Source organism: Odontesthes bonariensis, chromosome 16 (assembly GCF_027942865.1).
Source record: "Odontesthes bonariensis isolate fOdoBon6 chromosome 16, fOdoBon6.hap1, whole genome shotgun sequence".
Lineage (NCBI taxonomy): Eukaryota > Metazoa > Chordata > Actinopteri > Atheriniformes > Atherinopsidae > Odontesthes > Odontesthes bonariensis.
Window position 1 is genome coordinate 35061408 of NC_134521.1, and position 16175 is coordinate 35077582.

Consider the following 16175-nt stretch of genomic DNA (forward strand, 5'->3'; position numbering starts at 1 on the left):
ACAGGCTGCAGGTGAACAGGCTGCTGGTGAACAGGCTGCAGGTGAACAGGCTGCTGGTGAACAGGCTGCTGGTGAACAGGCTGCGGTTGAACAGGCTGCTGGTGAACAGGCTGCTGGTGAACAGGCTGCTGGTGAACAGGCTGCTGGTGAACAGGCTGCTGGTGAACAGGCTGCAGGTGAACAGGCTGCTGGTGAACAGGCTGCAGGTGAACAGGCTGCTGGTGAACAGGCTGCTGGTGAACAGGCTGCGGTTGAACAGGCTGCTGGTGAACAGGCTGCTGGTGAACAGGCTGCAGGTGAACAGGCTGCAGGTGAACAGGCTGCTGGTGAACAGGCTGCTGGTGAACAGGCTGCTGGTGAACAGGCTGCTGGTGAACAGACTGCTGGTGAACAGGCTGCTGGTGAACAGGCTGCTGGTGAACAGGCTGCGGTTGAACAGGCTGCTGGTGAACAGGCTGCGGTTGAACAGGCTGCTGGTGAACAGGCTGCTGGTGAACAGGCTGCTGGTGAACAGGCTGCGGTTGAACAGGCTGCGGTTGAACAGGCTGCTGGTGAACAGGCTGCTGGTGAACAGGCTGCTGGTGAACAGGCTGCAGGTGAAGAGGCTGCAGGTGAACAGGCTGCTGGTGAACAGGCTGCTGGTGAACAGGCTGCTGGTGAACAGGCTGCTGGTGAACAGGCTGCTGGTGAACAGGCTGCTGGTGAACAGACCGCTGGTGAACAGGCCGCTGGTGAACAGGCCGCTGGTGAACAGGCTGCTGGTGAACAGACTGCTGGTGAACAGGCTGCTGGTGAACAGGCTGCAGGTGAACAGGCTGCAGGTGAACAGGCTGCAGGTGAACAGGCTGCTGGTGAACAGGCTGCTGGTGAACAGGCTGCTGGTGAACAGGCTGCTGGTGAAGAGGCTGCAGGTGAAGAGGCTGCAGGTGAACAGGCTGCTGGTGAACAGGCTGCAGGTGAAGAGGCTGCAGGTGAAGAGGCTGCTGGTGAACAGACTGCAGGTGAACAGACTGCAGGTGAACAGGCTGCTGGTGAACAGGCTGCTGGTGAACAGGCTGCTGGTGAACAGGCTGCTGGTGAACAGGCTGCTGGTGAACAGGCTGCTGCTGAACAGGCTGCTAGTGAACAGACTGCAGGTGAACGGCTGCCTTGGTGTAGTGTATGCCTAGCCTAGCTGCTCAAGCTAGTCAGACCTAGAGTTCTGTTTGTAGCTTGAAGCGAACGCCGCGGCCTCTTCTGGGGAGGAAAGCCTCTTCTTTTTCCCGCCGTTGAGTGTTACCTGAAGGCGAGCCAGGAAGAGTAGTGCAGGCTTGAGAGAGAAGTTGTATAGTTCTGCCATCACCGACCGGTATTTTGCGCATTCTTGGACCACCTCCGGAGCGTAGTTTTCGAAGATCTGGACGGGGTCTCCCTGATATTGTAGAAAAACATGGTGGGTGTGGACCCTTCGATTGATTCTGGGAGGCCAATGATTCAGATATTATTCCTGCGGCTCCGGCTTTCCAGGTCCAACGTCTTTGTTAGTAGCTTCTTGTTGCTATCGGCCAAAGTTACCAACCTCGCCTCCAGAGTACCAATACGCTGATCATCTGACTCGGCACTGGTTTCCAGTGAGATGATACGTTGTCCATGGTCTGACACCATGGTCTGCATCTTTTCTAGCCTTGACTCCAGGGCAGCGAAGGAGTTTTTAAGATCCGTCGCTATGCTGGCTCTATGTTTTTCCAGCAGGCCTTCGATGCTAGTTAGGCATGTGTTAGCGCAGACACTCGGAGTTTCATTCTTGCTCTTCTTTGACTGTTTCGTTGCTTTTGACATTGTTCCTGATGACTAAAAGTTATACTGAGTTTATAAAGTACTTGGGTCGTTGAGGGTATTAGACAGATACGGGTTTTTGCAAAGTTGAGTTACGGGAGACGGCGACAACGTCGCTCTCACATGCTCACCAAACCGGCACAATCGGTGCTTTTGTTTTGAAGACAGGAAGTGAATCTACCCTCGTTTTAGCTAGCTTGAAACTGCCGTTTTGACAGGAAATGACGATCGGCGACGTCACGTTACGTTGCATCTTGGGTAGTTTGAGAATGAGTAGTTATCTCATGATGCATACCCAACATTTCGGAGAATCTAGAATGCATCCAGGAACTTCTCGCTGACTCAAAGTCGCATACTAACTCAAAAAGTTAGTATGAGTAGTAGGAGAAGTAGGAGAAGTATGCGGTTTCGAACACAGCCAAACACTGCGAACTGTTCGGCTGCACAACAACAGCTTTCTGTGAGAAGAGGAAAGTTGGCTGTCATGCGTCGGGTCCGAATCTCTGCTGAACGCTCTAAGCGTATAAATGGGATCTTGCAGCCAAGCTCTGGCTGTTCTGCAGAAATGTTCCACTTTTCATGAGAAATAAAACCGTTTGCTGACATGTTTGTGACTGTTTGGGCTGTAACATTCAGTTAATCCGTGTTTTTCTTGCTGTTAATCTTTTGTTGCTCTTAGGTGATCGTGGCTCAGATGGAGGTTTACGAGAAGAGTCTGAAAGAGGCTCAGAGGCGTCTGCTGAGGAAGGCGGAATGGGGGGAGGCCGTGCTGCCGCAGCCAGAGGTGGGGTTACAATCCGACCTTATATACCTTAAAGATCCACTGATGACAGCTTTACTCTGTCTGTGATTTAAAAAGTCGTATTTCAGCTCTAATCTCAGATAATTCATCGGTATTTCTTCCTGTTTTTGATTTATCTTTCTCAGAAATGCCCGTCACCCGAGGAGTCGGCTGCCTCCCCTCATCATCACCTTCCTCGGAGGTAAAAACCTGCTTTTGTGTCACATTAGAAACCTTTCAGAGTGTTATTGAAGGCTAAACAACGATAAATAAGATAAAGATTCTCCAAACTGAAAGACGAACAGGGAAGAACGAGTCAGAAAAGTGTAAAAACTGTAGCTTCACTTCTTCTCTCTGTGATATTTCTGCACCCCACAGCATGCCGCAGTTATTAAATATTGTACATATTTTACTTATGGAGCCTTTATTGCATTTTTAATGCAACGTGTTTCACTTTTTAAAGTTTTTCAAGCCGATAAGGAAACTTTACGTGCTAATCTCATTGTTTTATTAGCGCTCATCGTTGGTCTGGAGCACAGAATATAAGATATATACTTACTCATAGTTCATTTTCTGCAGCTGCACACTGATCAGAGGAGCTGAATCGAGCTAATGAGAGCGTGATGCCTTGGAAATCTTTATTGACTTTAATGGTCTGTTGAAGCCGAGCCCTGAAGGCTGTGTGTTGTTTCACCTTCGGGTCTTTCTGCATCAGCTTTCCATCCAACAGCAGATTTTATTCTGCTCACAGATTTAACAGCTCAACATTCTGGTTTGATGCTGGTTGTTCACAGTCAGAAAGCTGGAACTGGACTCAGAGGAGCTGAAACTAAGAGCTGGTCGTGTTTTTCTTTCTTCCATTTGATCAGAGAAGAAAACAAAGTCAGAATATTCAGCTGCTTGTCTTTGATTTGATGTTTTTCCTCTAATTAATCATACGATTTCCCTGATTAATCGCGATTAATCGCATTTGTACGCAAAACCCAAAAATGAATCCAAAAGTAGCGTATAGCTTTTAGCATTTAGTTTTTAAATGTGCTGCCATATGAAAGTGCCATAACATTTGTTGTGCAAACACACTTTTAACATCAGCATCTTGATGTAGTTTTTATGTAGAAGCCTCGCTCCACTGTCTGTTTCCTTGAATGACTTGCTGCTATCAGTTGTGTGTTTTGCCTTTAAGTGATACTGGAACTTCTACGCTGAGAAGACAATTCAACTTGGCAGTGTTTACAGATGACTTTGGTTCTGTCGACTCCGCCGTATGGAAGAACTTTAAAATGAAAATGGCCGAGTAAAAGTTCCGTACCCTTCTCCATGTTTGGTAGATCCGCCGATTACTTTCTTTTCCGGTTCCGCAGCAGACAGCAACAGACTTTTACAAAATAAAAGCCTGTGAGCAAGAGACTTTTACAATAATAAAATAAATAATAAAACAGGGGTGGTTTGTGGCGTAGTGGGTTGAGCAGGCGCCCCAGCCCGCTTCAAAGCCGCCACAATAGTCCCCCTCCCCAAACAGTCCCATGTCACAGGTCTGAACGACTACAGGCCTGTGGCACTGACTCCCATCCCCGCCAAGTGCATGGAGAGACTGGTCCTAAAACACATCAAAGCTGCAACCCCACCATCACATGACCCACATCAGTTTGCCTACAGGGAAAACCGCTCCACTGAGGATGCCATCGCCATCGTGCTCCACACATTACTGGAGCATCTGGAGTGCAAAGACACCTACGCTCGTCTCCTCTTTGTGGACTACAGTTCGGCATTCAACACCATCCGGCCCTACAGACTCCGCCACAAACTCCACCAACTGGGACTTAACACCACCCTGTGCAACTGGACTGTGGACTTCCTTACCAATCATACACAGAGGGTCAGAGTGGGCAACAACATCTCCTCCACTCTTTCCATTAACACCGGTGTGCCCCAGGGGTGTGTGTTAAGTCCTCTGCTCTACACCCTGTTCACTCATGACTGCTCTGCCTCTTCCCCCTCCAACCGCATCGTTAAGTTCGCAGACGACACCACCGTCCTCGGCCTCATTACTAACAACGATGAGAGGGACTACAGGACAGAGGTGCAACATCTGGCCTCATGGTGTGACAGCAACAACCTTGCCCTTAACACCAAAAAGACCAAAGAAATGATAGTGGACTTTCGAAAAAAACACCCTGAAAACTAGTGCTGGGCGGTATACCGGTTCACACCGAATACCGGTTTATAATTTCGTTATGATATGAATTTTTAATATACCGCCATACCGGTGTATTTGATTACACAACGGGGGGAATGCTGCGTCGCGCGACATTGTTTGAGACGGGACCCTTTTCAGTGTTGTGCTTCTCAACACGCATGTTTCCTGTCTATGGGTGCGAGGTGGTAATAAGCACTTGCGTTATGTGAAGGTGAAGGTGGATAGGATAGACATGGAAAGTTCCGAAATCGAAGCTGCAGAACTAGTAGAACATGCTGACACAGAAGAACTTGTGCCAAAAAAAGGAGCCGTGTCTGTAGTTTGGAAGTTTTTTGGTTTAAAAAAATCCAAAGTCGACCAAACAACCATTTTATGCAAGTGTTGTCGGGCTACAGTTGTCGCTGGAGGTGGCAACGAACAATTTGCTCATTCACCTTAGCCGTAAGTATGTCTTAGAATATCAAGAATGCATGAAGTTAAGGTCAGCACCCGCCACATCTCCAGGTAACACGGGGAAAGCAAAAGAAAAGTCGAGCCAAATGTCACTTCCAGACGCGTTTGCTCACCTAATTTATTTGAATGTGAATGCCTCATATTGATGCAAAAATATAATTATTGCAAGTTGCACTACTTTTTTGTATTGATTTTCATAAAAGAAGTTTGAAATTTGCACAGTAAAAGTTCTGTATTTTGACTGCAATTGTGTTTGCGTTCCGATTTCTCACTTCATTAGAATCATGAATAGCACTTCTGTGTAAACAGCATCATTTTGTGGGGCGTTATTCTATGACGGTAAAATAGACCATCCTAAATTAATCTACTGCAGTAATTCTGTTCTCAATCTGTAGAAAATGCTGTGAACACCTAATTATGCATGAAAAAAAAATACCGTGATACCGTGAAAAAATACCGTGATATGTATTTTTCAGGGTTTCCGCGGAGTCATAAAATGTCATAAAACGTCATAAATTTAATAAGAAGAATTTTAGGCCATAAAAAGTCATAAAAACATCCAGATTTTCCATACAAGGTCATAAATTACATTTCGCCACGTCTTAAATTTATATGCTCGTTCATTCATTAGTTCTACCATCGCCTCTCCACCTCGAGCCCATACGCTGGTGGCGGAATTCATCCGTTTCGCCTGTTGCAGTAGCCTAGCAAGCTAGATAGCAAGCTAGGCTACTGTTGCAGTTCTGCCTGAGGAGTCTGGGTGGTATCGCGTGAACTTCAAGATCCATGCGCCAGTGTAGCACTCCCATAGAAAGCCCCACGAACTTCAGAGCTTCACTGCCGGTGTTCTGATCATGTAGCCTTGGTCTATGGTCGCAAGGTCTACTTAGCCTAGCTCGTATTGTGTCTTAGCTTTTACTGTCTTAGTGGATTAGTGAACCTATCGGCGTATCACAATGGGAAAGTGCACATTTAACGTGTTATGGCTAGAAGACGGTGCGTTTAAAGGACAAGACCGTTTTTTTGACATTGGGCCCTTGATTTATTTAATGATTTAATTGTTCTAGAATGCGCTGCTGAGGGTGGCAGCATGTTGGAGTAGCTCTGTACCTCACATTGAGATTTTTCTTTTTTTCTAAATTTCATTCCTGTTATTTCTTGGAAGAAATTGCATTTTTTGGACAACTGTTCCTTCCTGCCTTGGATGCTGTGCAGCTGGATTAATTTTTCCCAATACTTTTGTATATTTTACTCTTTTGTCATGATGCATCACCATAGCAACAAGGTGGTTTACAACAGGGAGCAGCTGAATAACATTGGAAAAGCAGAAATAATTCGACAACTGAAGCCAGAAATCCCACTGGAATTGAAAAGGAGGCGTCGTGGATGCAGAGCAGGAGCAAAGAGGAGAGAAAGAAAGAAGAAGTTCAAACCATCTCTGCCATCCTGCATCATGGGAAATGTAAGATCGTTAGCTAACAAGTTGGATGAACTTTTAGCCTTGACAAGGACTCAGCAAGAATATCGGGAATGTAGCATTATGTGTTTTACTGAGACATGGCTGCAGGATCATATACCCGACTCCAGCGTCTCTCTGCCGGGCTTCCTGACTGTACGAGCAGATCGAGATATAAAGAGTAGCAGGAAAAGGAAAGGGGGTGGATTGGCAGTGCTTGTCAACAACAGATGGTGTCACCCAGGACATGTTACTGTGAAGAGTCGTCTCTGCAGTCCTGACATTGAGCTATTGGCAGTAGGTTTTCGTCCATATTATTTGCCAAGAGAGTTCAACAGTGTTGTTTTGGTGGCTGTTTACATTCCACCCTCAGCTGTTGCCGACACTGCATGTGATGTCATCAGTTCCGTTGTTGCTAAGATACAGACTCAACACCCCAATTCTTTTGTGGCAATATCTGGTGATTTTAATCATGCCTCACTCTCTGCTACACTGCCAACTTTTCAACAGTTTGTCAGCTGCTCTACCAGAGAAAACAAGACATTGGATTTGTTTTACACAAATGTCAAGGATTCATACATTTCCAAATCAAGACCTCCCCTGGGTAAATCAGATCACAACCTTGTTTTTCTCTGTTCAGCATATAAACCCCTTGTCCAGAGGCTACCTGTCACAAAAAGGACTGTTAGAAAGTGGTCATATGATGCTGAAGAAGCCTTACAGGGTTGTTTTGATGCAACCAATTGGATTTCTCTTTGTAAGCCACATGGAGAGGACATTAATGCCATGACTGAGTGTGTGACTGACTATATAAACTTCTGTGTGGACAACACCATCCCCACCAGAATAGTGAGATGCTTCCCTAATAACAAACCCTGGATCACCAGTGAGCTAAAGGAACTATTGAACAAGAAAAAAAGAGCCTTTAGGGAGCGAGACAGGGAGTTAATGAGGAGTATACAGAAGCAGCTCAAAGTCAAGATCAGAGAGAGCAAGGAGGTGTATAGAAAGAAGCTTGAGAGTAAACTGCAGAGGAACAATATCAGAGATGTGTGGTCAGGAATGAAGAAGATCACAGGCCTCAAGCAGAGGGAGGATCGGATGGATGGAAGTCTGGACAGAGCAAATGAGCTGAACACATTCTTCAACAGGTTCAGTTCAGGAACAAGCTCACCATCCTCCCCTCCTGTTCCCAGCCAAAGAGACATCCCACCCTCCTCTGACCCACAGCTTTCCTGTAACATCTCCACCTCCACCTCAGTCATGGATTCTTCTGCTTCCACTAGTTTGTCATCAACCCAATCAGGAGATGCTGCTGTCCCCTTTGCCTCCCCCTCCCACTTTTCTGTTTCTAGAAGTCAGGTGAAGAGGCAGTTGGAGAGACTGAACCGGAACAAGGCTGCAGGTCCAGATGGTGTCAGCCCCCGAGTCCTGAAGGCCTGTGCAGAGCAGCTCTGTGGGATTCTGCAACACCTTTTCAACCTTAGCTTGACCCAAGAGAAGGTACCACTGTTGTGGAAGACATCCTGTCTGGTTCCGGTACCAAAGAAAACCCACCCTTCAGATATCAATGACTACAGACCTGTTGCCCTGACATCCCACATCATGAAGGTCCTGGAGAGACTCCTGTTGACCCACCTGTGTAAGCAAACCAGCACATATCAGGACCCCCTGCAGTTTGCTTATCGCCATGGAGTTGGAGTTTTTTTTGTCGTAAAGTGGGTATACTGACGACACAGACAGCCCACAGACCTGCTGCCTATTTATTCATTCGGCTAAAATTCAAAATTACAGTAACCCGGATTTTTTTAAGTAAGCGACGCACCTCCACGTTATCAGTGCTAGTGTACAGTAATTAATAAATTATTCAATTCAATTCAATTCATTTTTATTTATATAGCGCCAAATACAACAAATGTCATCTCAAGGCACTTAGATAGTAAGTCCAATTCAAGCCAATTGGAATTCAATTAATTATAAACAGCGTAGTTTGTGCCTGTATAACATTGCCCATAGGAAACCGTTTCATGGCCGAATATCTCAAGAGAGCAGCCAGACGCCTCTCGAATATCTTCGGAACAGCTCCAAATTACCAACAACAAGCAGGGGTGAGTAGAACATCATGTTATAATGTGAAATCAAGGTCCCATTGTAAAAAAAACGGTCTTGTCCTTTAAGAATTGGCTTAAGTCCGTCGCGAACAATAGATACCAAGCCTATTGCACTCTGTGCAAAAAGACATTGGAGCTCTCCAGTTTAGGCATTAAAGCCTTGAATTCACATGCTAAATCAGAGAGGCATAAAATCTGTGTACAAGGTTTGCAGCGGTTACAGGCCATCACTCATTTTTGTTCTCCGTCACTACCCGGTCCAAGCTCAGCACAGCATTCCGTTAGTCACGCTCCAGCCGCCACACACGTTGCTTTCGGATCAACATCCACGTCGAAAGCGGATGTCCTGTGGGTGTTGAACACCGTTACGAAACACCAGTCGTACAGCGGGAACGAAGACGTTGCCGAACTTTTCCGAACAACTGACAGCCCTGGTAGGCAGTTATTACCCCAGCTTGTATTTTGGGGCCGGCCTTTATTGCCCGAATAGACCATGCACCCAGCTATTATTTGAGGCCCGGCTATAAATAGAATAGAATACAATCCTGGCCATAATAGTTTAATTTGTTTCATCAACTGCATGGGGTGGGTATATTGTCAGAAACAGTCCTCATGGATATACTTGATAAACATGCAGGCCTAGTCAATACATGGTGATACTTCCTTGAACTTGAACTAGAAAAGTGCAATGTCTCGCCAGAGAGGCTGACATGCTGGCAGAGGAAGCTGAGGGCAAATCGGGGTCAAATATGGCCCAGCTCCTTTCAAAATCAAATGCCCTCAGGCGGGCAAGCAAGGAAAAATTGGCTGAGCTAATTTAACGTCACCGTTAAAGGGGACGAACTGAGACGCATGTAGACAGTAGTTGTTAATTTACAGTGGTACAGTTTACAGTTGTTACAGTTGTAACAGTTATTATAGTTGTACATGGTACAGTTGTTGACAGTTGTTAAGTGAATAAAAAAAAAAAGATTTTTTTTAAAGGAATCGACTAAAGTTATTTCTCATAATTCGTGTAGGTCATAAATTTAAATTATCATGGTCATAAAAAGGTCTTAAATTGTCTTAAATTTGACTGACTAAACCCTGCAGAAACCCTGATTTTTGGTCATACCGCCCAGCACTACTGAAAACCACAGACCTCTCACCATTGGTTCAGAGGCGGTGGAGAGGGTCAGCAGTTTTAAATTCCTGGGGGTGACCATAGCGGAGGACCTGTCCTGGAGCACTCACATTGCCTCAGCAACAGGAAAGGCCCAACAACGCCTTTTCTACCTGAGGAAGCTGAGGAGCTACGACATCCCCAGACCACTGCTGGTGAACTTCTACAACTGTGCCATCAGCAGTGTTCTGACTTATGGGTTCCTGGTGTGGTTCTCTAGCTCCTCCAAAGCAGACCAGCATGCACTCCAGCGCGTGGTGAAAACAGCGGGGGAAATCACTGGAACGCCTCTCCCAGAGCTCAGTACCATCTACACCACGCGCTGTCTACGGAGAGTGCAGAACATCCTGCGTGACTGCCACCATCCTGCTCATAACCTTTTCCAACTGCTGCCCTCAGGTAGAAGGTACAGGTCCCTTCAGACCCGGACTAAAAGACTGGCCAACAGCCTATACCCTCAAGCCATAAGACTTTGGAACCAATCACTACTGCCTAAACGTTAACGTTTAATTCTTTATTTATACTGGGGCTGAAAGGTTGTTGTTTATTTATTTAAATGTATGGGTGTGTGTGTGTGTGTGAGGGGGGCGGGTAGCAAGCACCTAAAATTCTGTTGCACTTTGTTGTAAGCGGGATGGGGGAAGGAGGGAATCAAGCACTGGTGTCACTTTTATCTTTGATGCACTTTGTCACTTTGGATCTACTACTACTGTGTTTGTACTCCAAACTAAATTTCGTTGGCTTTTTTGACAATGACAATAAACTCTGGAATCTTGGTGTACAAGAGGCTGTAGTCCTCGCTGCAGCTGGCCCCGGTTCGAGTCTCACATCGGACCGTCCTGTGCTGCGTGTCATTCCCCCTCTCTCTGCCCCCTGCTTCCTGTCTCTCTGAACTTTCCTATCCATGAAAGGCACAAAAGCCCCAAAAAATAATTAAAAGAAAAAAAAAACTGCGTTAATGTGCAATAAAATATTTATTGGCGTTATATAATTAACGAGTTAACACGATAATAACGAGTTAACACGCCCAGCCCTAAAAATACCGGTTATGTGTTTGTCCATCAGTTTTATTTTACTGATGCTCTTCTCTGATCTCATGAGTGTTTGATGGTGATTTCAGACGAGGTCTCAGACTGAGAGGTAACAAAACGACGGAAGCGGACGATTCTTCTCTGGTCAGGGCGGAGGAAGACGGCAAGAAGGAGGAAGAGGAGCTGCAAGAAAAGCACGAAGAAGACGATAATGAGAGAGATGATGAGCAGATGGCCGTTGATGACTGTGAGGTTTGTCCAGGTACTGATGTTTGCTTTATTAGTTACAGAAAGAAGTCCTAAAAATACTCCCACACGGTCACATCGCTGCGCCGAAGAGCTTCTCATGAACACAGACCAGTTGTAAACGATCGATGATCACTTTATAATCGTCTCTGAAAGCTGATTTAACTTCACGTAAAGAAATATTAAGTTAAAGAAGACAAATTCTGTTTAAGACGTTGCTACAATCTCCTGAAGTCTTGAACTGAACCCAGACACCACAGGAACTACAGAAGCTTCTCTTTCAGACATGTTTTACAGCTCCTGACTTTAGGATGAGGTGGGTAGAGCAGCCAAAAATTGTACTGATCTGATTTATTTGTTAACACAAGCATTCAATCAGACAGACAAACATACTAAATAATCATCTTTAGGCAAATTAGAGTTCATCCAATTGATAAAATAAATTAAAATGAATTAATTAATTACAAAATAGCTTAAATTAAAATAATCTAGGTAAATTCAAGAACTTCAATAAAAAATAAAAGAGACTTAGGAAATGTTTAAAACATATGTAACCCATATGTAACCTAAAAAACAAACTTTCACCTATCCATGGGGGAAAAAACGAGCTTAGGAAACTTACCGCTACATGTTTCCTCAAGTTAGATGTTGAGTTTCTGCTGAAATGTGCGTTTGTTTTGGTTGACACAGAAGACACATAATGTAGCTGCTGTTTCTCACTCTTTGTAAGGTAAACATGCTTTCAGTATGAGGCCTCGTCTGTGTCTGCATTTTCCACTGTTGATTCTGACATTTTTCATCTGTTTCTTTGTTTGTTTGCTACGACTGCTAATGCTAAAGCTAACCCGTCCCGCCGCTGAGATTGAGTATGGTCACGTGACCAGACTGCACGGCTGCGTCTGATTGGTGGAACACAGTCAGGTGGTAGAGCCTTTGGCGGAAGTCTCTCTCTCTGTCAGAATAAAACATTAAAATGAGGCGTACGCGGGGGGATAAAAATAATGAGGCGTAGAATACCAAAGAGGTAAGAAGAGAAGTAACCAGCTCATTGTAGCCTAATGTAGCGGAGTAAAAGGACAGTTTCTGCTGCACACATCTACTCAAGTAAAAGTAAAAAGTATAAAGATTTAAAACTACTCCTAGAAGTATAATGTTTTCAAAAACTTACTCAAGTAAATGTAACTCGTAACTCTGGTAGCGCCTTATTTGATATTTATCCTCCAGCTTCTGGCTTCCCTGCAAACCTACGTTTGGACACAAATTAAACTCATTAATACCCGAAGATTGTTAGCGTGTGAGAGAACTATAGTAAATATCCTGCGACCACAGACGGTTGGTTTTCCCGAGTCATGACTGGAACTGGGTACGTTGTTAAATCGCCTCAGATAGGAACGATGACGGAGAGAAATGGTCGTCACATGTTGACTCTATAAACTCTGGACTTTACCGTCCAAAGAGGCCAACATCAGAACCTTCTGCTGATCAGCTCTGTATTCAGTAACAGAAGTAATCGATTTCCAACTTTCCAGCTTCATACTGGGAACATTTGGGAAGTTTATCAACCTCATCTTCTGTATTTCATGTCAGGCAGCTGTTTACCACGTAATTATCAGTCATTCTTGATCTAATAAACAAGGTTGATGAAGGTCATTAGTGTATTTTTAAAATATTAATATTAGGGCTGGGCGAGTTAACTCGTTATTATCGCGTTGACTTGTTAATTATTTAATGCGCGATAAATATTTTATCGCGCATTAACTCAGGTTTTATTATTTATTTTATTATTGTAAAAGTCTGCTGTGGAACCGGAAAAGAAAGTAATCGCCGGATCCACCAAACATGGAGAAGGGTACGGAACGTTTACTCGGCCATTTTCATTTTAAAGTTCTTCCAGACGGCGGAGTCGACAGAACCAAAGTCATCTGTAAACTCTGCCAATATGCCGCCAATTGATTGGATGCGAGACTACGGTTCTTTTCACAGATGTTTATTAACGCCACATCAACACCGTAGAACTAAATGTTCGAGTAAACAAAGTAAAAGACAACATTAGCTGTTGTAATCATTAAAGAAATAGCATTCTCAGCATTGTCGCTGGCACCAATAAATAATCAATAATCAATTTACTTGTTTCAACATAAAAGCTGGGAAGAGGCCCCGGGGAAGACCCAGGACACGTTGGAGAGACTATGTTTCTCGGCTGGCCTGGGAACGCCTCGGGGTCCCCCCAGAAGAGCTGGAGGAAGTGGCCGGGGACAGGGACGTCTGGGTTTCTCTGCTTAAGCTGCTGCCCCCGCGACCCGATCCCCGGAGCAGCGGCAGATAATGGATGGATGGATGAAACATAAAAGCACGTATTTCAAAATAATTTAAAAAAAAACTCCTGCATTTACAGCCAAGTTGAATTGTCTTGTCATCATATTAGTTCCAGTCTAAAATATCACTTAAAGGCAAAACACACAAATGTGTACAAATGCATTTCCCTGATTAATCGTGATTAATCAGGGAAATCATGTGATTAATTAGATAAAAAAATTTAATCGTTGCCCAGCCCTAATTATAAGTTTGAAAATGCTCTTAATAATAAAGCAACAAAGCAGAAAAGTTCCAACTTCCCCATTCTGAGGTTCAGTGAATGCAGCACGATGTGAGGTTGTGGCCGAACGTTTTCTATAAAATGTCCACTTTAAGTCTGGCTGGCGCTGCTTAAAGATGTGCTATACGCCAGCCCTAATTCTTTTTAGCAGCCTCGGATGGATCACGTGTGTTCACATGCTGCTGTTTACTGGGGGATCTCCTAACCCTAACCCTTGAACTGGTTTGTCCTGTTTGTGACAACAGAGACGCAGCTGAGTGACGACAGCACACAAGATCTGACGATCGTCACCGACGCTGCAGCTGAGGTGAGTCCAGCTGCAGAGAAATGTTTCAAACTGCATTCAAGAGCCGCGGTACGGAGGAGAAACACATTGTTCAGATGGGTCAGCTCAGCGGGAGCGTCTCTGCTGAAGGAAACAAGTTGATATGAAAAGTAAAGTCCTGCGACAGCAGCTTTGTTTTCAGAAGTTTCTCCTCATTTTGCAGCCTAAAAGTCCTGATCTGACCGAGATTATCCTCAGAGACGATTCTCCGGCTGGGGACGAGCCTCAGGAGGAGCTGGCTGATGGTAATAAAACAGAAACCCACACGTTTTATCCTCCAGGTGGTGTCAGATCAAGCGAACAGCTGATTCTGGAAGTGCATTTATTTTTCATCCCCGACAGATGACGATATGAAGGAAGATATCCCCGGCTGCAGCAGCGCTGCTGGAGGACAAACTGTGGCAGAAGGTGAGGAAGTAAAGGAGGACAGGAGGCGTCCATATGTGGAGGAGGTCAAGGACAGAAGTTTTCCAAGATCAGCTTCTCCTGATCTGGAACCAGCCGTCGTCTCTCACAGCCCAGAAGCCTCGGTCGACTGCCCCATCTGTCAGGCGTCTTTCCCCGCCGCCGAGATCGAGATGCACGCGGCGTACTGCGATGGAGAGGTGGCCGTCCTGAGCGAGAGGAGGCCCGAAAGCCACCGTTTCAAAGGTGACGGTTTGTGTCCCAAAACACCAAAACAACAAGCGGGTTCTAGTTTCTGATATCTGTTACATTTTCTGTTCATCCACTCAAATGAACTTCTTCTTTTGCAACTGTTGCTGCGAACCATAAATGTTATTGGTAGAGAAATGAAAGAGGAAGAAATGTTTTTAGCTGCTCTGAACTGAACCTGAAACCAGCTGCAGTTACTTAAACATTAAACCAGAGTTCAGGTCCTGAAAACAGTGAGACAACACTGCCACCGTCAGGTCGGACTGGAATCTGGACATTTTGACCTAAGAACATCACAGCAGGCAGAAAGTTTAAGGAATATGAATACATTTAAGAAGTATCTGATGGTTTAAAACACCTTTCCCTCTTCTGCACAGAGTCTCTGAAGCCTCGTGGGAAGAGATGGAGGAGAGCAGAACAAACTGCTGAGGCCACCAACGACGTCTGCAGGTCAGAAAAATGAACTGACGGGTTTAAGATTTAAAAAGGAAGCTTTTCTCCTTCTGACTGTGGTTGAATTTGATCCTCAGCAACCAGGAGAAGTGTTACATCTGTCAGAAAACTGTTCCTCTGAGTGACTACAGGCGACACATCGATCTCTGCCTCCAACCCCGAGTTTCGAGATCTGCAGTAAGCCTGTTAAACATGGGAAAAACATGGGAAAAATATGGGAAAAATATGGGAAAAACATGGGAAAAACATGGGAAAATATGGGAAAAACATGGGAAAAATATGGGAAAAATATGGGAAAAACATGGGAAAATATGGGAAAAACACAGGAAAAACATGGGGAAAAATCTAAATAGATGTGTAATATAATGATAATAAAAGGCTGATTTCAGCCTGATGAGAGGATTGTTGTTTTGTACACACACATACAAACTGTATACAAAGATGGACAGTGCAACAACATAACAATAAGACTTGTTTTAATGTTTCTTTATGACTGATTCTGCATTTCCAACCTTTCAGAGAGGAAATCTGCTGTCGGCTTTGGAGCAAACAGAGAGCAGAGATTCAGGTCGGTCTGGTTTTCTCTATGAATGAAGCTGCAATACTGAGTTCAGTCACTTCAAACGTGTCTGATTCACTTTTACTTACTAGATTTACCTCACTGGGAAAAATACACAAAAAACAAAGTTATTTGATTAAAAACTAGATGGAAACGAAGGAAGAGGAAGAGTAGCAACTTCAGATTTACTATAGCTGATCAGACTGGAGGCCTTACTTTTCAAATGTTTCCGTCTTTTCAGTCATCAAACAGGAAGTGAAGCACACTGAATCTTTGTGTTCACATTATCGGGTCAAATGAAGCATTAAATAATTAAATAGAGCATCAGAGGTCACA

General features: G+C 44.7%; 1 protein-coding gene across 3 annotated transcripts in view; it reads left to right on the plus strand.

Moving 5' to 3' along the window:
* The window catches only part of uimc1 (ubiquitin interaction motif containing 1), a 63472-nt gene that overhangs the window by 40041 nt on the left and 7256 nt on the right, over nt 1–16175 (plus strand). For all 3 annotated transcript variants that reach the window (XM_075486946.1, XM_075486947.1, XM_075486948.1), the window contains exons 13-21: nt 2495–2599; nt 2743–2798; nt 11096–11268; nt 14094–14155; nt 14337–14418; nt 14516–14824; nt 15205–15277; nt 15358–15457; nt 15800–15848. In XM_075486946.1, the coding sequence (XP_075343061.1) occupies nt 2495–2599; nt 2743–2798; nt 11096–11268; nt 14094–14155; nt 14337–14418; nt 14516–14824; nt 15205–15277; nt 15358–15457; nt 15800–15848 (1009 nt within the window). The remainder of the gene's footprint in view (nt 1–2494; nt 2600–2742; nt 2799–11095; nt 11269–14093; nt 14156–14336; nt 14419–14515; nt 14825–15204; nt 15278–15357; nt 15458–15799; nt 15849–16175) is intronic.